At 34.8% G+C, this 25,408-nt stretch overlaps 1 protein-coding gene across 5 annotated transcripts in view; it reads left to right on the forward strand.

Moving 5' to 3' along the window:
* JMJD1C (jumonji domain containing 1C) overlaps positions 1-25,408 on the forward strand; it is a 260,706-nt gene that overhangs the window by 62,950 nt on the left and 172,348 nt on the right. For all 5 annotated transcript variants that reach the window (XM_078434306.2, XM_078434303.2, XM_078434302.2 and 2 more), the window contains exon 2: positions 911-1,075. In XM_078434306.2, coding sequence (XP_078290432.2) covers positions 911-1,075 — 165 coding nt within the window. The remainder of the gene's footprint in view (positions 1-910; positions 1,076-25,408) is intronic.

The following is a 25,408-nucleotide window of genomic DNA, read 5'->3' on the forward strand; positions in this document are numbered from 1 at the left end:
GGAGCAGAAGATGGGTTGAAGAAGGGTAAGACCAAGAATGCCTCCAACAAAACTCATAATGTGGTAGAGAAGACAGCTCTATGAAGAGATCTTCTCAGGTAGTGAATGGAAAAAGGATGAAAATGGGAGAAGAAAGAGTTGAATGAATGAATGTAAAGAGTCTGCTTTGGTTTTCCAAATACAAACATTCATGTTTCTATTTTAGAGGAAAACCTTTCAGGCTTTCACCATTCAGTATGCTGTTAGTTGTAGGTTTTTCAATATTACCATCATTGTGTTGGAGTAGTTTTTTTCTGTTCCTAGTTGGAGTATTTTTATTATGCAAGAGTATTAAGCTTGTCAAATGCTTTTTCTGTGTCAAGCAAGATGATCATGTAGTATTTTTCCTTCATTCTGGTAATGTATAGTACACTGATAGATTGTCGTATGTTGAGCCATCCTTGCCCTGCTGCTTGTCTTTTTAAGTAATGTTTTGTTGGAACAAAGCCAAAGTCATTTGTTTACATATTATTTATGGCTGCTTTTGTACTTATAAAATCAGAGGTAAGTAGGTGTGACAGAGACCAACCATATGATTTGCAAAGCCTAAAATATTTATTATTTCCCAACCTCTGCTTCTAGAATCATCAGTATCCACAGTCTTTTCATATGTCTTTAGTAGATGCCAGTCTGGACTGATTAATATTGTGTAATTTGCTTTTCTTAATAAACTTCTTGATATACAATAAGTAGGGAGTTCTAATGAGGTTAATGAAAATTCGTTAAATAATGATTTTAAGAGAAATGTTAATTCAAATAATGAATTTGTTGATGTCTTTTTTAATTCAACTTCATGGCTTGTATTTTAAAATATCATACTCTGTATCCACAAACTTAGGGAGTTTTATGTTTTTTTTTTTTTTTTCTATAGGTGTATGTGGAATTTGATGATCTTGAATGGGATAAACGAGAGTGGGTTAAAGTTTATGAAGATTTTTCAACTTTCTTGGTGGAATACCACTTAATCTGGGCCAGAAGGATCGACCCTAGCCAGACTCAGGGATCAAAGAGCAAACAAATTCAGTGGCCTGCATTGGTAAGATCTATTCCTGTTTCATTAAGCATTTTCAGTTGTTTGTTTTAAAAGAACAGTTACTGAATATAATTTCAGATTTATCTTGGTGATTATAGATTATTGCTGAAGAAGCTCTGTAGTATCTGGCAGAAATATCCAAATACAGCTTTTATTTTGTTAAACAATTTTATATGTCTTTTTTGTTAGTACTCTTTTAGCATATTTAGTCTACAGATAGTTTATTCCATCCAATTAGGAGAAATCTATAAATTGCGTCAAAGGTTACTTACTAACAAATAGTTGACTAGTTTGAGTGTCATGGGGAGCAGTTTTGCTGAATGACTATGTGGACGATAAGAGGATACTTTTTATAAAGCATTCAGTAGCATGTAATTTTTCTTGGTTAAATTTAGTAAAAACTGAGTGAATTCTTTGTGGACGATAGCAGATATTTAATGTGAAATTATATGTTCATGTAATAGGTAAAATTCATATCAGGATGTGTTCTATTTAAGAAATAATAGGTTTCACAATATTTTCAGCTAGAGTTTGAAGAGTTTTGTAAAAGAAGCATACTAAGGATACCTGGCTGGCTCAGTCAGAAGAGCAAGTGACTCTTGACCTCAGGGTCGTGATTTTGAGCCCCATGTTGGGTGTAGCAATTACTAAAAAATACATAAATAAACTTAAAAAACAACAACAAAAAAGAAAGATACTAACTAAATAAAGTAATTTTATTAAGAAAAAAAACCATATCATGTTTAACCATTTTGCTGTATATGTTCGAATGAAATAATGTTTTTACATTGATATTGACATATTTTTAAAGCCATTGAAATGTCATTCTAGGTATTTGGTATAACTACCATCAGGGTAGATACTTTCATATATTTTTTGACATAAATATTTACAAGAATGGATTTTCTTGTTAATAATTGTAGTGCCTATACATTTTCTCTTTTAGTTAGACCTTATAAGTCTGAAGAGATAAGTGGTTAAAAAGAAAATGTAGGGAGAGAAAGAGAGAATGAAGTGAGTTGTATAATATTTTTAAGAGGAAATACTTACAATATCGAAAGATGAAAAATGATATCCATGAACTATAGTTTTCCATGAACTATAGTTTTGGCCAGATACTTTGAATACTCCAGCAAAGAAGATAATTTTATCTATGAAAGATTTTAAGAAATACTTTTTGCATGAGTATATTGAATTGTTAACATGAAGATTTTAAAGCCATGACTAACATGTTTATTATTTTATGAATTTTTTTTAATGTTTATTTATTTTTGAGAGACAGAGGGAGACAGAGTGTGAGCAGGGGAGGGGCAGAGAGAGAGAGAGAGAGAAAGACACAGAATCTGAAGAGGCTCCAGGCTCTGAGCTGTCAGCACAGAGCCCGTTGCAGGGGTCGGACTCACAAGCCATGAGATCAAGATCTGAGCCGAAGTCAGACACTTAACTGACCAAGCCACACAGGCGCCCCTATGTTTATTTTATAAACTTTAATTCAAAAATTTGTTAAGGGAAGCCTGGGTGGCTCAGTTGGTTAAGTGTCCAACTCTCGATTTCAGCTCAAGTCATGATCTCACGGTTCCTGAGATTGATCCCTGGGCTCTATGCTGACAGTAGAGACCTGTGTGGAATTCTCTCTCTCCATCTCTCTTTGCCCTTTCCCTGCTTGCACTCTCTGTCTCTGTAAATAAATAAATAAACCTAAAAAAAAAATTGGTTAAAACTTGACATGTGAATTTTGTATGAAAAGTCTCAAAAGTAGGAAGCAGTAAAAATAATACTAAAAAGTATGCTTCAGTATCGTAAAGAATAAACAACTTTAGAAAACCTTTGCCATGTCTTAGAGACAGTTATTAAAATCAAGGTGAATTCCTAATGTATATTCATAAATTACTGACTTTGGAGAAAATATATCTTAGGAAATATTGTTTAATGATAATTTTTGTCAGGGGCACCTGGCTGGCTTAGTCAGTTAAGTGTCTCACTGTTGATTTCGGCTTAGGTCATGATCTTGTGGTTCATGAGATCAAGCCCCATATTGAGCTCCCTGCTTGGGATTCTCTGTCTGTCTGTCTCTGCCCCTCCCCTGTTCTCATGTGCGCATGCATGCTCTCTCTCTCTCTCTCTCTCTCTCTCTCTCAAAATAAACTTTAAAAAATAGTTTTTGTCACTATTTTAGAAATTTATTTTGAAAACCTTTTATTTTCTATTTTTTTTAGTGTTTATTTTTGAGAGTTTGTGCACAAGTGGGGGAGGGGCAGAAAGAGCAGGACAGAGGATCCAAAGCCGGTTCTGCTCTGACAGCAGCCAGTCCAATGCAGGGCTCGGACCCAGGAACCATGAGATTATGACCTGAGCTGAAGTCAGACACAGCCACAGAGCCACTCAGGCGCCTCTTTTGAAAACCTTTTAACCTCACATAAGTAATTAATCATGAGGCGTCTTTTTAAAATTCAGTTCATTTTTTTCTTATGCAAAAAACCCTGCACATTATTTAAAAATTTGGAAAATGCTAAATGGTATAAAATAGAAAATCATAATAATCATTCTGTTTTCATTACCAAATAATAGCCAGCTTACTTCTTTGACATATTTTCTTATAAAGTATTTCCCTGTTCTTTTTGCACCATAGAATTAATGAATTTTTTTAAATTGTGGTAAAATATGCTTAATGTAAAATTTTCCACCCTAATCATTTTTAAGTATAAAAGTTCAGTGGCATTGAATACATTCACCGTGTTGTATGTACAATCATCCATCTATAGAACTTATTCCATCTTACAGAACTGAAACTCTGTACCCATTAAACAGCAACTCCCCATTCCTTCTTCTTCCCAGCTCCTGGCAACTATCATCTTCGTTTCAGTCTCTATGATTTTGAGTACTCAAAGTACTTCAGTATAACCGGAATCATACAGTATTTGTCTTTTTGTGACTGGCTTATTTCACTTAGCATGATGTTTGCACGGTTCATTTATGTTGTAGCCTTTTCAGAATTTCCTTCATTTGTAGGGCTGAATAATATTTCATTGTATGTATGTACCACATTTTATTTATTCATTTGTCTGTTGAGGGACCCTTAGGTTGCTTCCATCTCTCAGCTATTGTGAATAATGGTGCTATGCATATGGGTGTACAATTCTTTTGGAATTGCTGAAGAAGTGGAATTGCTGGATCATATGGTAATTCTGTTTTTAAATTTTTTGAGGAACTGCCATACTGTTTTCCACAGCAGCTGTACTATTTTACATTCTTGGCAATACTTGCTGGTTTTAATTTTTGATAATAGCCATCCTAATGGGTGGTACCTTCTTGGGGTTTTGATTACATTTATCTAATGATTAATGATACTGAGCATCTTTTCTTGTGCTTATATGGTATTTATCTTCCTCGGAGAAATATCTATGTAAATTTTGCCCATTTTTGAATCAGGTTGGTTTTATGTTTAGTTTTAGGAATTCTCTGTATGTTCTGAATATTAATCCCTTGTCAGATGGGATCTGCAAACGTTTTCTTCCATTTTGTGGATTGGCCTTTTACTCTGTAGACATTGTCTTTTGATGCACAGTTTTTCTTAAATAGTCATAAGGTCCAGTCAGTTTGTCTTTTTTTTTTTTTTTTTTGGTCACCTCTGTCTTGGTGTCATATCCAAGCAATCATTTCCAAATCCAACATTGTGAAGCTTTTGTTGTATGTTTTCTTCTAGGAGTTTCACTATTTTAGGTTTTACATGTAGTTCTTTGATCCATTCGGAGCTAATTTTTACTTATGGTTTTAGGTGAGTGTTCAACTTCTTTCATTTGTTTGTTGATATCCAGTTTTCCTATTTTTATTTATTGAAAAGACTTTCCTTTTTCCTTTGAATAGTCTTGGCACCTTGTGCAAAAATTATTTGATCATATATGCAAGAGTTTATTTCTGGGCGCTCTGTTGTAGTCCCATCAGTCTGTGTATCTGTCTTTATGCCAGTACCGTACTGTTTTGATTACTGTATAGCTTTGTAGTAAGTTTTGAAATCAGGAATTGTGAGTATTCCACCTTTGTTTTTTTTCAAGACTATTTTGGCTACTTGGTTTCCCTTGAGGTTCCGTATGAGTTTCAGGATAGATGCTTCTTCAGCTAGAAACTTTGGAATTTTGATATAGATTGCGCTGAACTTATAGATTACTTTGGGTATTATTGACATCTTAACAGCAATAAGCCTTTCAATCCATGACCACAAGATGTGTTTTCTCTGTGTTTTCTTTAAATTCTTTTAGCAGTGTTTTATAGTTTTTACTGTACGAGTCTTTGACTTATGTGGTCAATTCCTAAGTAATTTACTCTTTTTGTGATGCTGTCATAAGTGGAGTCAATTTGATAATTTTGTTTTCACATAGTTCATTATTAGAGTATGGAAACAATTCTTTTTTATGTGCTGGTTTTAAATCCTTCTACTTAGCGAGCATCATACTCAGTTATGAAAGACTGCAAGCTTTTCCTCTAAGATGGGGAATAAGACCAGGATGACACTTTTCTGTTCAACATAGCATTGGAAATTCTAGCCAGAGCAGGTAGACAAGAAAAAGAACAAAAAGGCATCTAACTTGGAAAGGAAAAGTAAAGTTATTTGTTTGCAGATGATGTGATCTTATATACAGAAAATCCTAAATAATAAAGATGGTATGCGCCCTCCCGCATATTAAAACTAATAAACAGCAGGATATAAAATCTCTGCTTTCTAATCATAGTTTTAGCTAAGTGTGTATTAAAATTGTAGATCCTGCTTTTTTTTACTTGATATTTGATTCTATACATTTCTGTCACAGGTAGCAGTTGTAACAGTTTTTAATGGCTGCATAATATTTCATTCTAAAATGATCCATTTCCCTAATGTTTGGTATTGTTCCTAATCTTTTTGTGATTATAAGTAACTGATAAATATTATTGTGATAAATATGTAAATCTTTGTTTGCTTCTCTGATTATTTTAAAAATTTAGATTCATAGCAGTAAAATTACTGGTCAGAGGGTATGAACTTGAAAAAAAGATACAGAAATCTCCTGATACTCTTCACAGATTGTTTAAAAGGTGCACTTACTGCCATAGTCCCCAATGTATGAGTGTTTCATCTCACCCCAATCCTGACCCCCCCAACTCACCCCTGCACCCACAAACACTGATTACTTGCTTCAGACCATCTTGTTTTAAAAATCCAAACATTTAAAAAAGGATTTTTACAACTTGAGTGCAGAATTGAATATTGTAATTTTTATATCTACTAATTTCATATTTTAAAATACTATTTTATTTTAATTTGCATTTCTTTAATGGATGAATACTTTTTCATATTTATTAGCAACTTGTATTTTTGTGATTGTGTTTTTTCAAATATTATTAGGATTTTGTGTCTTTCTAATATTTGTTCTAAGCTTTCTTTATATTATTAGAGATACTATAACCCTTTTTGTATTTGTTTCATGGTTTGCTCGGCTAATTTTAGCAAGTCTTTTTGAATTGTATGTTTATATTTAAAGAAAGTCTATAATGAGATATCTTCCTTAATTTAGATAGTCAGGATGTGTTTTCCTTCTTTTCTTCCTGTTTTCTTTCTTTATTTCAGGAGGTTGTCAAAATTTATAGAATAAGTCATTGAAATGAGAGTGCTTGGTATACTTTAGACAATCATTTTAAGTTTCATAGCCTTCTGCAAACACTCCTTTATGTTTTAGTACATGTAACTGAGATTATTGTTTCTCTACTGTTCATTCAAATGAGGCTTATTTAAGGATATCTATAAGCAGCAGTTATGAATTCAGAGTTTTTAAATTCATTTGGTAGAATAAAATGCTATATCTACAAATTTGAGAAATTTGAGGGATACATGAGATAGCAGTGGAATTAAACAGCCAGAATTGTCTTTAATTCTCTACAGATTTAATGTTTCTGATTCTGTGTACATGATACTTGATTTCATGTTCTTTTGTACTGAACATATGTTTGTATTATCTTCTTTGTAGTTGTTTCACCCCTCGTGTGGTACCTGTTAAATATTATATATTGGTTATATTATCTTGCCTACTTACTCTAAGAAATCAGTAGAAACTGGCAATGTACCTGCTGGTTCTTGAAGTCATGACATGACACACAGAAAAAAAAACCCTGTTGTCTTGTTAGCCTTTTCTAAAGTTTATTTTAAATTTTTAAAAAATTGAAAAAAAGTAAAAATTTAAAAATTAAAGTCAACAAAATATGGGATAGTATGATACCAATTCTCTGGAATTGTCTCTGCATCTTTCCTCTCAGTGTATCAATAGCAAAACATGTATTGGAGTACCCACCGCCTATAAACCTGCTGAAGTGGTATCTTTTTTTGTTTTGTTTTGGCTTGGTCCTCTATGATCAGGGTACCACCTGAGGCTATTCTGATGATGAAAGCCAAAATATCTTACATTTTTATGTAAGTTACTTAATACATTGTTAAATTTCATTTTTAAAAATAAAGTAAGATATTCATGAAATCACATTTATCTGCACCAGAGAAAGAAAGTGTTGGCATTCATAATTGAAATCAGCGAATAACCTACCTAACTGGATTAGGGCCCTGGCTCCATCTCCTTTAGGAAAACCTTCTGTGGGGAGTGGGGCTTCGACCCTAACCCAGCTGGGCTGTAACACTGCTGCATTTTCTAAGGGGCAGAGTTTTCTACTACTTTTCTTCTGGCTCAGCCTTCCAGATCACCCCAACCAGAATTAATCTCACCATCCTGTGTTCCTGTAGAACTTTGTTTGTACCTCTGTTTTAACAGCTAGCACTTCTGCTTTGTATTATACCTATTTGTTTGCATGTCTGTCTTTCCCTACTAGATTGTAAGTTCTTTGAGGACAGGAATCATGTCTTAGTCATCTGTGAATCATTCCTAGACATCTAGCACAGTGCCTTATCCATCTTAGTAAGTGCTCATTTTAAAGTGATGAACTTATTCTACCCCAGCTAGTGAAAAAGAATTTTACTGGGACTTATAGCAAGTTTTCTGGCTATTACTTTATACTCAGATAAAAATTGACAGGAAAGCATAATCAGCCAGTTGTGGCAAAAATATGCAACTAACCAATTTTAAACATGGCAAGTAGTCAAAGACAAATAATAAAAATGTTTATAATAGATACCCTCATTCTAATCAATTACAAGTATGAGATTTTAAATTGTTATGGAGGAGAGGAGGTGATGTAAAATTGCCCAAAATAGGTTATTTTCAAGATGTAGAGGGAAAGAACTTATATTATTTGCTTGGTGAAAGTACTTTTCAGTTGTTTTCTGTTCTGAAAGAAACCCTCTCAACGTAGAACAGAATTAACTGCTCTTTGGGACAAAATACCATTACATCTGGCTGTTACATTGCCAAACTTGGTTTTTAGATTAGGACCTCAACCAAGGTTTACTGAAATGTGAAGCTATGCCATACTCCAACTATGAATTGAACTTTGAAATAAATTCATTTAAAGAATATTTGCATATTGATAATTGAGTTTCCAGATTTAGAATGAGTAGTTTTACAGTTCTTTGTGCTTTGGTAAATGATGAAATGGTAATAAAGACCTTATACCTTCATGATTATTATTTCTCTGCAAGGTAAAGCATTTTATGAGATCAAATTAAGTGTAGTAAAGTATCACATTTTTTAAATGATAAAAGCTAATGTTGAGAAAGACTGCAGTGAATGAGCACGCTTACCTTTTCTTGTGGGTCACAAATTACATTATTTTGGGGAACAGTATATTGTAAGAACCATAAGGAAGTTCATACTCTTTGATTCATTAATTCTACTCTTAGGAAATTATTCTAACAAAAAAAATTTTTTTAAGTAATAATTATAGATGTGCTTGGGTGGCTCAGTCAGTTAAGTATCCAACTCTTGATTTCGGCTCAGGTCATCATGATCTTCCAGTTCGTGAGATCAAGCTCCAGGTTGGGCTCTGCACTGACAGCGTAGGACCTGCTTGGGATTTTCTCTCTCCCTCTGTCTACCTCTGCCCCTTCCCTGCTTGTGTGTGTACACACACGTGCTCTCTCTCTCTCTCTCTCTCTCTCTCTCTCTCAAAAAGAAATAAACTTAAAAAGTAAAAATTATATTCAATTCAGTTAATGTTTACCACTTTATGTGAGCCAGATAGTGTGCTAGGCCTGCACATACAAAACTGAAAGCCAGAATGTTACATGCAGAAAGATGTTCATTGTAGTCCTGTGAAAAAAGGAGACAACTTCAGAGCCCAAAAATTAGTGAATATTTTGAAATTAATCAAATATTATGCAGCTTTTAAAAATTAGAATTATGAATACTTCAGAGAAGTGTAGACAAATAACATTCAAGTAAAAAACATCTTGATTATAGCAGTGTCAAAATCACTTATAAAATAATATAAAGTATTTAAAATAATTGTTTGAAAGAGTGGGATTATGTCTGACCTAATTTGTCTTTTCAATAGAAATAGCTATTATTTCCCAAGAAATTGGAAATTTCATATAATGACTTTATCATATATGTTTTATTTTGGAAATGATTTTCTTCAAATGAAGTCTTTCAGTAGATTTGTTTTAGTCTTCTGTTAATATACTTTGACATTTGCTTTTTAAATTTTGTTAATATAGGAGTGCCTGGGTGGCTCAGTCAGTTGAGCGTCCGACTTCAGCTTAGGTCATGATCTTGCGGTCTGTGAATTTGAGCCCCGCGTTGGGCTCTGTGCTGACAGCTCAGAGCCTGGAGCCTGCTTTGGATTCTGTGTCTCCCTCTCTCTCTCTGCCCCTCCTGAACTCATGCTCTGTCTGTCTGTCTGTTTGTCTCTCTCTCTCTCTCTGTCAAAAATAAACATTAAAAAAATAAATAAATTTTGTTAATATAGCATTTTTAATATTTTTCCTTTATTAGTACAAAGAATTAAAACTTTCTAATAAAAATAACAGTTCAAACAATGACAAAATATAATGAAGCTTATTTAAGGTTTGTTTTTAACTCTGTCTGAATTACTGCTTACTCATAGATTTACATGGCTTGATGTAACTTTAGAGATCTTCTAGTCATAGATTTAGAGAATGTAGTTGCTGAAAAAGAGAACCTTAGCAGTCATCTTAGGAAGGCAGTGTAATATACTAAGAATGCAAGTCTTCATGTTGCATTTCCTTGTTCAAATTCCTACTGTGCCATTTGTGGCTAATAACAGGATGAATTTGGGCTCCTGGGTGGCTGAGTCAGTTAAGCGTCCAACTCTTGATATCGGCTCAGGTCATGATCTCACGATTTGTGGGTTTGAGCTCCATGTTGGGCTCTGCTAATGGTGTGGAGCCTGCTTGGGATTCTCTCTCTCTGTCTCTCTCTCTCTGTCTCTCTCTCTCTGTCTCTCTTTCTCTGCCTTCCCCTGCTCATGTTCACTCTCTCAAAATAAATAAGTAAACTTATATATATATATATATACACACACACACACACACACACACACACACACACACACACACATATTTGTATATATCAGGATGATCTTGAGTTATTTATTCTGTCTTCACTGTATTCTTAATAGTAGCACCTACTATATAACGTTGTTGTGAAGGTTAAGCAACAAAATATATAAATAAAAGCCTTAGTATAGCACTACAGTGAGTTTTGTCAACTGTACAGCTTTAGGGGAATCCCCAGAAAACCACCTTCTCTTACACCAATTGTAAGTTTGAGGGTTTCCCTGTCCCACTCTCAGGGTTGATAGTTCACTAGAAGGACTCCTAGAACTCAATGAAAACTGTGATACTAGTGCCTACAGTTTATTGCAGAGAAAGGATGAAGATTAAAACCCACCAGTAGAAGAGATGCATAGGCCACAGGGAATAGGAGGGGTTCACAACGGGGGGGTTATGAAGTCACAGAGTATTATGTCCTTCCAGCCACAATGTGCAACAATATTCTGACTTTTACCAACCAGAGAAGCCCACCCATGCTTTTGCTGTTCACAGTTTTTAATGGAGCTTAGTTTATATACTGTCTGCATACCTGAGCTTTAGTCTCTATTTTTTCCTGGACATCGGATTGATACCTATAGTTACAACTTCCTCTGGAAGTTGGAGCTGATGATACTGAAATGCCCAAAGGGCCTATCAGAAATCACATTGTTAGACTGTTTAGTAGGCAAACCAAGACTCTTACCAAGCGGGACATTCCAGGTGGCTAGAGATCACCTCTCAGTAGCTGACATCTAGGCCAGATCTCTCTTTGGGAAGGGATGCTTCTTCACCGTACAGGCTAGTCTTTGGCCTGTGCTCTCTTACAGCAAAACAATCATATTTGTCTGGATATCTATACTTATAAATATACTTATAAATAGCATTTATGTGATGGTCATAGCACTAGCAACATTATGAATATGCTCAACATTTGGAGGAGCTAGTGTGGAGTAGGGATAGATATAAATAAATAGTTGATCTGACTTATAAAGCCATTTCATACATTTTCATATTCTTGTACTAACTTACCCATTTACTTCTGTGATTTACTGCTGTTTGTAACTTACGATAAATTTATAACTTGATAAACTTATTTAGCATAGAAATTAGCTGATGGCCAGCTAGATGTAGTTTTTCCTCAGGCCATTCTTTTTCTATCAGCATTGTATCCCGAGAAGGCTTTTACTCAATCTCCTGATACATATGATTATCATCAGTATTATTTTTAGTTTCATTAGAGAATGATTTTCAGTTTCATTACAGAATAAATTGCAGAGAAATTTGTCTCCTCAACAAAATTGACTCTTGCCCATATACCATTGTCTTAGTTACAGTTGGCCCTTATTCCATTATTTCTGGGTCCCAAGTCAGATTGGAACAAAGCCAGTTCACTCTGTCTCAGTTCACAAGCTTGTACTAAGACTGGTTTTGACTGTGTGTTGTATATAGTAGGGCCCACCTCTCATACGGGGAGGATTCAAGTAGTGTTCAGAATAATTCCTGCCCCTGTTAGGTTATACCGAAGGGTATGCCTTATTTTGGTCGTTTCATGGGGGCAAGGGCAGTCATAGTACATTTATGTATATTACAAGTACCCCAGAAGAACTTCCATAGGTTTGGAGGTCCATAAGATCCTCTTAGGTGTGCCCCTTGAGCCTTAGCAGCTAAGATGGAGGGCCATTGTCCCATGGCTACTTTAGCCCGCATCTATATTAAATCAGTCCAGGGGCCCTTTTAGGTCAGAGTACACAGTTCTTTCCCAATGTTCATTCCTAGCCTTATTTGCTGAGTCTGCCTGAACCATTTCACTACAACCGCATTATCTTCATAGACTGATTCTCCTCCCTTGCTTTCGTCTTAGAAGAGAACTCCTTCTAATCTGCTTATTCTAGTTAGTAGGTCTTTATCTTCTGAGTGCCACTCCTCATTAAAAGCAAATTCATCTTGTCCTACAATGCCTAGATCAGTAGCAATACCTTCTAAAGTCCTTTTCTGTTTTGTGTGCCTGTGTTGTTTAATTTACCATGCATTTCATTACCAATGGAGTAGTTACTCTAAACTCTAAACTCTAATGGAGTTTTTTACTCTAAAATGTTGAGTCCCCCATACTAGGATTAGATGAGTGGTAATCACACCTAGATGTAAATTAGAGTGTGCCATAAAGCCTCTCATAGGCCTTCTTTCTTCCTTGTCTCAGGATGGAGGTGTTTCCCAGGGGGTTTCAGACCCACCATGTGATGCTTATTGCTTTAATCTCATGAGAAACCCATTGTTGTTTGTTTGTTTGTTTGTTTGTTTTTTATTTTTTGTATTCCGTGTAATAGCTTTCCACCGACAAAAACGATACGGGTTTGTGCATAGTATACTGTAGCATGTTGGATATACCACTGCTATGTTTTCTCTGTTATAAACAGGGAACTTCTTTAGCATTTAATCAAGTTATTTTGTGGTCAGTTTGTCAGACATTGTATACCACATAATCCAGTAGCCCAATAGGACCAGTACCCAGAGATTCTATTCCAAATGGTATCCTTTATAATTGATGTAGCCTGAAAAATAAGAGCCAAATGATACTGGCACTTAAGAGTCCTGTTCACAGAGCTATTGTACAAAGAATTTGTCTAACTTTTCTATACTGTTTGAAATTAACTTGTGTGGTTTAGAGCATTCTCTTTGGTTCACACTTAGCCAGCTGCCCTTAAAATGGCTTTATATGCCATCTGTTTTATAGTACTAAGTAGGAGAAACCTTCCCCAGACATAATAAATAATTTTTGTAATACTTTCAGGTAAAGGAGATGCAACCACTTTACGTAAAGTCTGTTCAGACACTCCAGTTTTCATCTAAACTTTTACCTTAATCCTATCAACCTTTATATTTCTGTATCCCCTTAATCTACCTGTAGCCTCCATTAGATTTATATACTTAGTGCTTGGGGCTCCCATAGCAAGGAGTCCCAGAATCATCTTTTTTTGGTCTTATTTTACTTACTTAATGTGCCTCTGATCTTTGGATCCCAGCTGGGGCTTAGCCAGGGGTCTCAGGCATTCTTATCTCTAATCTTGATTAGATTGTAGAAACATCAGCTCAGGAAATTTGAAGTTAAGTTTCGTATAGTCATCTTCCCCCTTTCTGGTTTTTAAGATTTTTCCAAACTTAGAGTGAATAAAGCAGATCTGTTTAGCTCTTGTTAATGTTGGGGAGACTATCAGGGCCTCCTCTCCTAAACTCTGAGAGTGCTGCAATAAGATCTTTGTTTTGACAGTCCTCAGTGTCTGCTTCAGTCATCTCATTTCTTTAAAATGATTTAAAGATTTTCACTCAGCCAGGATGAGTCTCTTGACTCTTCTCTTTCCCTGTTCTCCTACAAATCTTTATTATCTGTTATTTCAGCATAACTTTTCTCTGCAGAAATGGATCTGTGGCTAGTGATTATAGCTGGATCTGGCCAAAACCCGGGCTTGGCTCAGCATCAGGATCTTCCCCAACACTCTCCCTTACTTTCTCTTTAGCTATTAAATATAGCAATAATTAAGAGATTGTATAGTTAGCTCATTTTTAAAATTTTGCATTTTTTTAAATGTATCTAATGAGCTAACTCCTTAGGAGTTAGATCCACCATCTCTAAATTCCGTTGGTAAATTTCACCTCTGGTAACTGATCACAGTAGAGTTGTAGTTTCATACCATGGATTGGCCCTGTGGCCACCCAGAAATAAAAGGTTTGTCATTTCCTACCTTCTCATTCTTTTTCTTCCCAAACCACACAGTTCAGCAGGTTAGCATCTGTCTTGCTGATACCAACTGCAGTGAATTTAGCAATCTGTACAATTTGAGAAAACCACCTCCACAAGACTGCCCTCACTTCTGACACCATTGCAAGTTCAAGGGTTTCCCAAAACTACCTTCAGGTTTGATAATTTGCTAGAAAAACTCACAGAGCTGACTGAAAATTGCTATGCTCACACCCACAGTTTGTTACAGACAAGGAATACAAATTTAAATCTGTCAAGAGAAGAGTCCTAGGGTACAAAGTCCAGTAGGAGTTCAAACATAAAGCTCCGGGTTCATCTCCTATTGAGTCATCGACAGTATTCCCTTTTTTTAGCCACAGTGTGTGGCACCATGCAGAATAATGCCAACCAGGAAGGCTCAAATCAAGCCTTTTGTGTTCATTGTTTTTATTGGGGCTTGATCACATACTGTCCACATGACTGACCTTTAGTCTTCAGCCCCTCCCGGGTCAGTCTTATACCTTTAGTTATCACTTCTCTGGAGGTCACAGCTGATACCGTGTATCCCAGAGCTCCCATCACGTATCAGATTGTTAGACTGTCCAGTGGCCAAAGCCTCTAGACAGATAGACATGCCTATTAAGCAAGACATTCCAGATGCATAGAGGTCCCCTCCCAGTAGCCCAGGGTAGAGGCCAGACTCCTCTTTGGATCAGGTTAATTCTTTACCATACAAGCATATATCATATGTAAAACACTTTATAAAAGTCTCTTGTTATGGTGTTATCATTAGTCAGTTTAATGTCCTCTATTTCCCAGCAAAGAAAAAAGTGGGGGGGGGGGTGTTAGAGTAATTATGTTAGTTGATTTGTTTACATTTATTTTCAATTTAACTAGCACAATGGAAATGGAACCCCAAACTCCTATCTCCAAGATAGTGCTTTTTTTGTATGTGCAGTAGAACATACATCCTGCTAATTATTGAATCTTACTGAGGAAAATCATGGGAAGAACATTTATATTTTTCAAAAAATAGGCTAATTTTGGGAAAACTCTCAGAAAGAAAATGACCTAATACTCATTGTACTTTATTTCTGATCACGTAATTTAAAGTTTTGCAGATATAACCAAGACTAACCTGAAAGAAAACTTTGGTCAGGAAGTCCAGAGAGTAAGGAGAGAGACAGACATAGGTATAAAATGAACCAATCAGTGATACAATCAAAGTTTATAAGAAAATGGGAGAAGTGGGAAAGCTCTCTAGCTTGGCAAGGGAGCTAAGGAAAAGCTACACAGAGGAGAGTGATCCTTGATGTGACTTTATATGCTGAATTGATTATTTTCTGACTAGAAAAGGGTAGAAGCCGTTTTATGGGGAAACAGGTCCTGACTGAAAAATTCCAGGGATTTATGCCAATCTGGAACATAGATTGTGATGGAATGGCAGAAGATGAAGTAAAGAAGAACAAGCAGAGACTAGATCATAAATGGTCTTGCGTTACAATGAAGATTTTGGACGTTTCCTGGTGTACAGAATGTACAGTCACCGAATCACAACGTGTAGGTTAAACAGTCACTTTTGTATTTTAGATAGATTATTATAGCAAGAGAGTGAAGTGATGGGAAAGAGACTAGGACTTTGTCATTTATCCCTTTGTTTAAAAAATCTAAGTGAGACTTGGATAAATGTACCTGGTGGAATATATGTTTATCTTCATTCCTCCAAAATTTCACCAAAATAACAACAAAAAATAGAAGAGGACAAAGAGAACAGGAGACGACAGTAACAAGGTATTAATAACGTTTTAGAATATACAGTGGATGAGAAGCAGTGACCCACTTAGCAAGATTCAGGAGAACTGAAACATAAATGTCAGCAGAGAATGCTATCAGATCACAGAAAGTTTCAAAAATTGGAGCACCATATGCTTTGCACAGTAGAAGTAATGGGTGGGGCTGAAAATGGAGGGATTAATTGAAAGGTGGTAAGAACAGAAGTAGCCTCTCTCAGGACCTTCCCCACACTCCCATCCAGGCAGCCAACCCTTCTCACTGTATGGGAAATGGGGGTGGGAGGGTACATTATCAAGAATCTGAGCACTAGAGGTTTTGGCTTCAAGGACATTTGCATCAGTATTTCTGGTGTGACACGAGAGGACTACATTAAAATCCTTTTACTAAGTGGTGCATCTTTTCCTTCAGCCCCTTTTCCTACATTCTGCATTTTGAACATTGTTAGCCCCTAGGGAAATGAATAGAGGATTGACTTCTTAGGGAAAGTGAAGGTCCCCAGAGAAAAAAAGCGACAAATACTATTAAGGATCCTCCAACAGAATGGTCATATTTCCACCCATTCAGTCTATGGTGAGACACACCAGAAATCCCACTAAAATTGCAGCAAACCTGCAGTGATTCTCACTAACCCAAGGTCACTCACAAAGCCTTTTCCGTACGTTTTTAGTGCCTCATGCTTAAATGGATAGTCAAGGCTCACCTTGACCGAGGCTCACATCATAGTTTTAAAATAGTATATAAATAATAGATATTAACCTAATGAGATTTATAGTTAACTTTTTGCCTGAATGCGGGCAACAATTATGCACTTAAATGTATTCAGTACAGGCACAGGACCTGATACTGTTATTGAGTAACAATGAATGAATGAATGAATGAATGAATGATACTTTAGTGTGGTTATGAATTGAAAGGTTTTCTTGTTTTAAATGTTAAACATGTTCTTTCAAACTAGTAATGTTAATATGTCAGTATTTCTAAAATCACATGAAAAAAGTGAACTCTAGTATTCCAAGTATCCTTAAATTTTTTTCCAGAATTGAGTACCTTTGACAGACCTAAAATTTTTTTTAAGTTTATTTATTTTGAGAGAGAGACAGAGTGAGTGGGGGAGGAGCAGAGAGCGAGGGAGACAGAGAAAATCCGAAGCAAGCTCCTTGCTGCCAGCGCAAAGCCCGATGCAAGGGCTCGAACTCCTGAAACTTTGAGATCAGGACCAGAGCTGAAACCAAGAGTCAGACGCTTAACCAACTGAGCCACCCAGTCACCCCAGATCTAAGTTTTTTCTAATCCACAATTTGGATTTTGCTTTCCATGTTTGTTGAGTGGGATCAAATTGAGGAGCAGGATATGTTTACTGAGTCATAAATATAAGACATGCCATAAATGAAATTAGGAAGGAGCCAGCAAAGCAATTATATATCAAACCCCAGAGGCATTTCTTCTTTTATCTGTTAATTTGTTTTTCCTAACTTCAGTATGCCAAGTTCTAGGTATACAAGTACCAAGTAATAATGTTTCTTTCTTAAGACATTTAAAAAACTCATTTAATATTAAAATCAGAAAGGTTACATAAAAAGAAACAAAAAATAATTATAATTTTAAGGCAGTAGCTACTGTTAATGTTTGAAACAGTTTAACATTTAAAATCATCAAAAGCAATTTAAAAGTATTTAAAAGAAATGATTTTTTTATACAGATGTGGATTTTTTCCATTTTAAAATCTTATTTTTATGGAGACTTAAATTGGGGGGAAGTTACATATTACTGAATTTGCACAGTTTTTTTCTTTCTGCTTTTTTCCTCCTTTTCTAACCCTAATCCATGATCTGTCTTACATTTTTTTCTGTGTTTTATTTATTTTTAATTGTTTTTAATGTTTATTTATTTACTTTGAGGGGGGAGGGCAGAGAGAGAGGGAGACAAAGAATCCCAAGCAAGATCTACACCCTCACGCAGCGCCAGATGTGGGGCTTAAACTGACAAACTGAGATCATGACCTGAGCTGAGATCGAGAGTCAGATGCTTAACCAGTTGAGCCACCCAGGCGCCCCTCTGTGTTTTAGATTGTTGTCACATTTTATTGTTTAAACCTAAAATGGCAGTTAGTTGCAGTTAACTAGAATTTATTTTTCAGAATGGTAATTTTTCTCAGTAAGGGTATTCATGATGTGGTAGGGCTTTTTGTTCTTGCCATTTTCTTAAGCCACAGTGAATTATTCCTCTCAGGATATAATTTGTGAAAAATATCTATACACTGAAATTATTTTGGAATCATTTACTTGATTATTTGACCTTTCCAATTCTTATATCTATTAATTATTTCTTATATCTGTTAATCTTTTTTGTTATACTTGTTATACTTGCTATGGATTTTCATTTTGTTGCTATTATAATTTGAAGCAGCCAAAAGCAGCTAGCCATGTAAAATAAAGATGGGAGAGTGTTGATTCCATTTTCTTCCTGTCTAGAAATGTAGTTATGTAGTTGTCATGTCTACCATTTGTTCTAATTTGAAAAAAAAAAAAAAATTAGCTTTTAATTTTAATTTATAAATGGTTACAAATAACTTAAAATGCAGTAACATCATATATGTGTTGCATGATAATTTCATTCATTACATATTCTTTGCCATTTACTGTGTGCTAAATAAGAATTATGTGAGTACTGTGATCCTTGATTTGGACACGGTTATTTAACTGCGCTTGTGAAAAGTTCTATGAAAATTAAATACAGATTGGGTCACCTGGTTGGCTCGGTCGGTGGAGCATGCAATTCTTGATCTTGGGGTTATGAGTTCAAGCCCCACAACTGGGCATAAATCTTACCTGAAAATAGATAGGTAAACATCTCTTCTGTTACTGTTTTGAAGTATTTATATTTACCTTCTGAAAACATTATTTATATTAAGTTTTTATTATTTCATTACATATACTAGTACCAATAATATAACATTATTCAATTTTTGAAGTCTTAATTTCCAGGCATTTTTTTCAGTGTTTTGTATCTTTTATTTGAGGTAGATACTTTTATTATCCTTGTTTTGCAGATGAGTAAACTGAGACATGTAGTTATGTAACTTACTGAGGACAGAAGCAACTATGTATTAGAAAGTGGGGGAAGGGAGAGAGAATCCCAAGCAGGTTCAGCACTGTCAGCACAGAGCCTGACACAGGGCTCAAACGCACGAACTGTGAGATCGTGACCTGAGCTGAAACCAAGAGTTGGACACTTAACCAACTAAGTCACCCAGGCGCCCCTGGAAAGTTTAAATAATTGTGAGTTACATAAGGTTAAAAGTGATAATTTTCTCTTATTCTCATCTATGTATTTCTCATAGATATCTGCCGTTAACCAGTTGTTACGTGTTCTTTTAGATTTTCCTACCCCACTTTTCTTCTTCTTTTTTTGGTAAACATGTAAATTTTTTCAAAAAATCTTTTAAAACTAAATAGAAAACTTATTATTCATGTACTACTTTATGAATTAAATGTGATTTTGAATATCTTAAGTTGAAGTAGATGTGTGAACCATGAAAGAACCTGTCAAACCATTGTAATATCTTCTAAACTGGGTAAATTCAAAGATGATTGTGCTAATCTTGGGCTCAACTACAGATTTCTAGGAATGTAATTATTAGCAAGGTTTTTTCTGTTCTTCAGGGAAGGTTTAGAGGTAAAACATATCAAAGTAATTCACTTTCAGAGTGAAAAAGGAAGTGCTCACCTTTTCTGGTGAAGAAATAATTACAGATTTGGGAATATTTTTATCATTGGAAATGGTTCTGTCTCCCACTTTTTAGTGAGTAAAGCCAGTAAATCTCTGGTATTCTGACATATGTCGTGTTTGCAGACAAATGTTGTCTTCTGTTTTGTAATCTGTGAAGTGTAGTGGTAAGGAATATGTATGTAGTGGTGGTATGTGTGGGTTTGGATAAAATCTTCTGCAACCCTTTTGTTATGATATAGCACTGCTATGCACTATAATATAGATTGTGTAAATCTGATACTATTATAATTTTAAATGTGAGATAAATGGTTTTTAAGCTTAGGTTTTTTTTTCTTATTGAAGTGCAAGGAGTCCTCATTTAAATATAGTGTATTTAAAGAACATATGAGTAATTTTGGAGTACCAGATGAGTTTTATTTTAGAAAATAGTGATGCATGTAGCCTATTTCTGCTAAATTATGGTTTTATTGGGCTTTAAATGAGCTAGTCTTGAAACTTCATCATCGTGTGGTCCAAATAAAGCTGGGTCTGCTTGCCTCTTAATGTGGTACCCATATCATTATTTAAATATGAGCATATACTATCTTTTTTAAAGAAGTTACTGGAGAAGATAGGACAGAATGTGGGACAAAACTACCAGGTCTTTGCATATCTTTGTCTCCAACCGAGAGCTACTCTCACACAGCTGTTCCTCGAAAAATCTTTTTTGCCTTTTCTTACACCTTTGATCTTTTTTATCTTTTCCACAAAGTGCAGGAATCTTTCTTTTTGCGGAGTAGCTCTATACACTTTCTTATGTAAATCAGTTTAAGCTTCATTTCAAGGTTTTTGTAAAAGGTATGAGGGCAATAGGGATTCTGATGGCAATGGAACACATTCCACATCATGGTTGTGGTGGTGGTTACATGAATATACACTAAGGATACAGTCGAATAGATTGTGTGCACATGTGCACACACATATACACACGGCTATGAGTGCATGTAAAACTGGTGAAATGGGATTTGTAGTTTGTACCACTATCAATTTCCTGGTTTTGACATTGTCCCATAGCTATACTAATGCATCTGTTAGGGGAAACTAGGTAACTATGTACTTGTTTCCTTTTTTGCATTTTCCTGTGAATCTATGACTATTTCAAAATAAAAGGAAAAAGTAAGTAGATCAACTGGATGACAATACGTGAGAAAAATCAAAGAAACACTTGCTTTTTTTAATTTGTTTTTTAAATAAGATCTGCACCCTCGACAAAGTATTGAAAGGCATTTACTTTTCATTAAAGTAGATTAAGCTTTAAAAAATAAAGATTATTGATAAATACAAACAGCTAAAAGATATAGGAAGTGATAAAAATGATAGAATAAACTAAAAATTCAAATAGAAAATACTCTGAAAAAGAAATAAATGTAAAAGATAACTAAAATAGTGGTTGTTTTTAAAACTGGATGGAAAATGAGGGGCACCTGGCTGGCTTAGTCAGTGAAATGACCAACTTTGGCTCAGGTCATGATCTCACAGTTCATAAGTTTGAACCCCACACCAGGCTACTTGCTAACAGTGTGGAGCCTGCCTGGTATTCTCTGTCTCCGTCTCTCTTTGTCCATCCCCCATGTGTGTATGTGCTCTCTCTGTCTCTCCCTCTCAGAAATAAATAAATAAACTTCAAATAAAAAACTAGAGGAAAAGTGACATATACAAGTTTATGTAAAAGTCAGTGTTAAACATGCTCAATTGTAATAAAATACAATTAAATTTAGAGATCTAAAAATACATAAAAATTTAAAAAATGGTTGAAATAAAGAAATGATTAATAAGAAAGATCCAGCTAGTTAAGCACAGTAAATAATAAAATTAAAAATTTTAAAGTTAAATGGAGAAAAGATGTCAAAACAATGAAAAACAGTTTCAAAGCAAGGAAATTAAAAAGTTAAAATTTCACTGGCATAAAAGAAAATGAAAATCTGTTGATCACCTTTCTCCCATCTCTCAGTGACATGAGGGAAGTCTTTAATCTTTAAGCCATTTGTTGCAGTTGTGGTTGTACAACTGATTATATTATACTTTATATTAATTATATTTATGTTTATAGTTAAGTTCCTGATTACTATAAAATGTTAATGAGGTAATAGATTTAGCAATAATTCCCAAAGTTATTTGGTTCCCAAAAGACAATTATTATGAATATTTTCCAAGTGAGAATCTAATTTTTCACCTCCTTTGCTTAAATTACTTTAGCATTTTCTCATTAATCTTATTAGGAAAAAGATCAAATTTCCCCATTTATAAGATTTTATATGATCTTGCTCTTCTAGCTTTATGAACTACCCAGGTACCCCTACCCCTTGCCCCATTTGTTCTTCATTGATCATCCCTATAATTTCAGGTTCTAGGAAAATAGCATATTTTCTCCTGCCTCATGCCTTTGCATATACTGTTGTCTATGCTTAGAACACTTTTACTACTTAACTCAATTCGTACCTTAAATATTACTTCATGTCTTCATGGAAGGGCTCTCTAAACCCAGGGTTTAAATTGAGGAAAGTACTGCAAGGGGCAAAAAAAAATAAATAAACTGAGTAAAGTACTTAGTAAATTTTCCTAATTTGATTTTTCACAGTATAATTTTATATATTTTATGTGACTATTTGGTGAATGTCACCCTTTCTTACTGGAATCTATATCCAGTGAAGACAGGGTCATATTTGTTTACTATCAGAATTGTAAATTCTGTCCTCAATTAGTGGAATTCTGAATTAGACTTAATGTAGACTTCATCACACTTTCCTCTCCCTATCTATAATCTTTTTTCACAGTTTGTTGATGTTTCTCAGTATTGCATTTCCTCTGATCTGACTTCTAGTCTACTTATTCTTTTCAGTGGTATTTAATAAGCTTTTTTTTTTTCATTTTTTTTTCATTTATTTATTTTTGAGAAACAGAGTGAGACAAAGCATGAGCGGGGGAGGGGCAGAGAGAGAACGAGACACAGAATCTGAACCAGGCTCCAGGCTCTGAGCAAAGGTCAGCACAGAGCCTGATGCTGGGCTCGAACCACGAACTGTGAGATATGACCTGAGCTGAAGTTGGGTGCTCAACCGACTGAGACTCCCAGGACCCCTATATTTAATAAGCCTTTATCCATCCATTGTGTTTTCAGAATCTTTCAATAAATCTGGCTTTTTTATATTTAGAAGTTTTATCTGGTTCTTTTCCAATTCTGCTTGCCTTTTTTAAAAAAAAATCTGTTTTCTACACATATTTCTAAACTTGTCTTTCATTTGTTTAAACATACAGTACTCATGATTATTCTGTATTAACTTGTGTCTATTAATTATCATGTCTGAATTTTTTCCTTTTTTTCTCTGCTGGTTCTCAGTAATGTTACCTTATTTTCTTGTTTTCAGTTACCTTTTTATTCTTTACACCACTCCCTCCTTTTCCAGACTGAGATGGTTGGGGGAGTTGTGTGAGGATGTTTTGAGGCGTAGAATGAAGGTAGCTTTCTCCAGAGAGGAGAGGCTGACATATATTTAGGCTGGCACCATCGTGATAGCCTTAGATCTCTTTACATTTAAAGCTTGAAGGTTTTTTTGTATCATTAAGGTGATGTGAATGAATCCATATGAGAGCTAGTTTGTAGTTACAACTTACAAAGAATTTTTTCTAAACTACATTTGCTTACTGCCAACCTACCTTTCTTTGCAGACCCAAGAAAGTGAAAAGAATGGAGTGAGTCTATTCTTATCTCAAGGTATGCTTAGTTAGCCCTTTATGGTTCCAGGTTTCTGAGGGGCGAGTCTCTTGTTAGCCTTCTTGCTTTGAGCTGACTGTGGCATTCAAGTGTTGTTACTCTTTTCCCAAAATCTCAAGTTTGCCTCCATTCAGCAGATGCTCTTAGGGTAAAGCATCTGTGTGTGTGTGTGTGTGTGTGTGTGTGTGTGTGTGTATGTGTATATATATATATACGTATATATACGTGTATATATATATGTATATACACGTATATATACGTATATACGTATATACGTATATATACGTGTATATATATATATATATATGTAGTTTCTATTTTTTAATATGAGCATTTAGAAGTGAAATTAGTATTTCCTACGAATTGCAGACCCCAAATTAGTGTTGTCCTGATTTAATCTATGAATTATTCACATGTAGATTATAATTGTAAATTTTATTTAATTTTTTTAATGTTTATTTTTGAGGGAGAGGGAGAGAGAGACAGAGTGTGAGCAGGGGAGGGGCAGATAGAGAAGGAGACACAGAATCCAAAGCAGGGTCCTGGCTCTGAGCTATCATCAGCACAGAGCCTGATGCAGGACTGGAACCCACGAACCATGAGATCATGACCTCGGCTGAAGTTGGACGCTTAACTGACTGAGCCACCCAGGTGCCCCTGTTTGTGAGTTTTAAAAGCAGTTTCTTATATAGAACCCTTCAATAAATTCATGGCATATGTTGGTGCTATTACTATGCAAAACTTACTTGACTTTGTAAAATAAAAAGTTCTGAAACAATTGTTGGTAGATTTGGGGTTTTATTTTTGTTTTTTTATTTGTTAATCATAAGTAAAATGGTGGAATAATTTTCAAGTTAGTGCATCAGGTTAGATAATAAGGTTTTAAAACATATGGAAAAGAAACATAAGCACTTATTACAGAAAAGATTAAGTATTCATTCGTGAAATTTCATTGAAACAAATGGAGAAATCTTTTCAGATATATAATGAATAAAAATCATTCTTTTTGCATGATTTTTTTGGTGGAAATTTTTATTGACATTGTAAGATATTTATGATATAGAAGTAATAAGTGCTTCCCTTGTTATAAGCCATGTTTTGTATTTTTGGGGGACAAAATGTTAAGGGTTCTTAAAACCATGTACTTTTTAAGTTTGTTTATTTATGTTGAGTGAGAGAGCAAGTATTAATACTTTACCCAAGTATTAGAGCACAGTATCTTGAATATCATTAACATGTAGTATATGACAACACAAATACATTATTGATAACTTTTTGCTCCATACCAGAGCAAAATCACCTTTGTATCATCTGAGTGAATCTTTACAACGTCCTTTTCATGTACATTTTGCACGTGAGGTAACTGAAGTTTATGATGTAAGCAATTTGTTTATGTATTTGCAGTTTTTGAGTGGCAGACCTAAGATTAAAACCTAGACTATCCTGACCCATCCTAGAAATCATCCTAGTAAATGAATAACACCTAGAAAACATCCTAGAAATGTATAACACCTATTGATTACATAAAGCTTCTTGTTAATCATATTTTAAGCTCTGGGTCAGTCTTAGTCCACAAAGTTTGTACATCTCCATACTTTCATGATCTGTGGAGATGACTCAAATTCTTAGGGATGACTCAATGGTACCTATGTAGGATATGTCTCTTGGTCAAATGCCGAGACTTTGGTACCTTAATGATACTTGGAGGTTTTCTTAACTTTGTTATCATTAGTAAGCAGTGTTTGCATTTCCATGCTTGAAAAATAGGTAATACTTAGTAAGTTTTAGATCTTAATTTTGTATTTGATAAAACTTTAAATATTTGTTTTTATTATACTGATTTCAGGATAAATGCCTTGGGCTCAA

The sequence above is a fragment of the Panthera onca genome, chromosome D2 (assembly GCF_046562875.1).
Source record: "Panthera onca isolate mPanOnc1 chromosome D2, mPanOnc1 haplotype 2, whole genome shotgun sequence".
Taxonomy (NCBI): Eukaryota; Metazoa; Chordata; class Mammalia; order Carnivora; family Felidae; genus Panthera; species Panthera onca.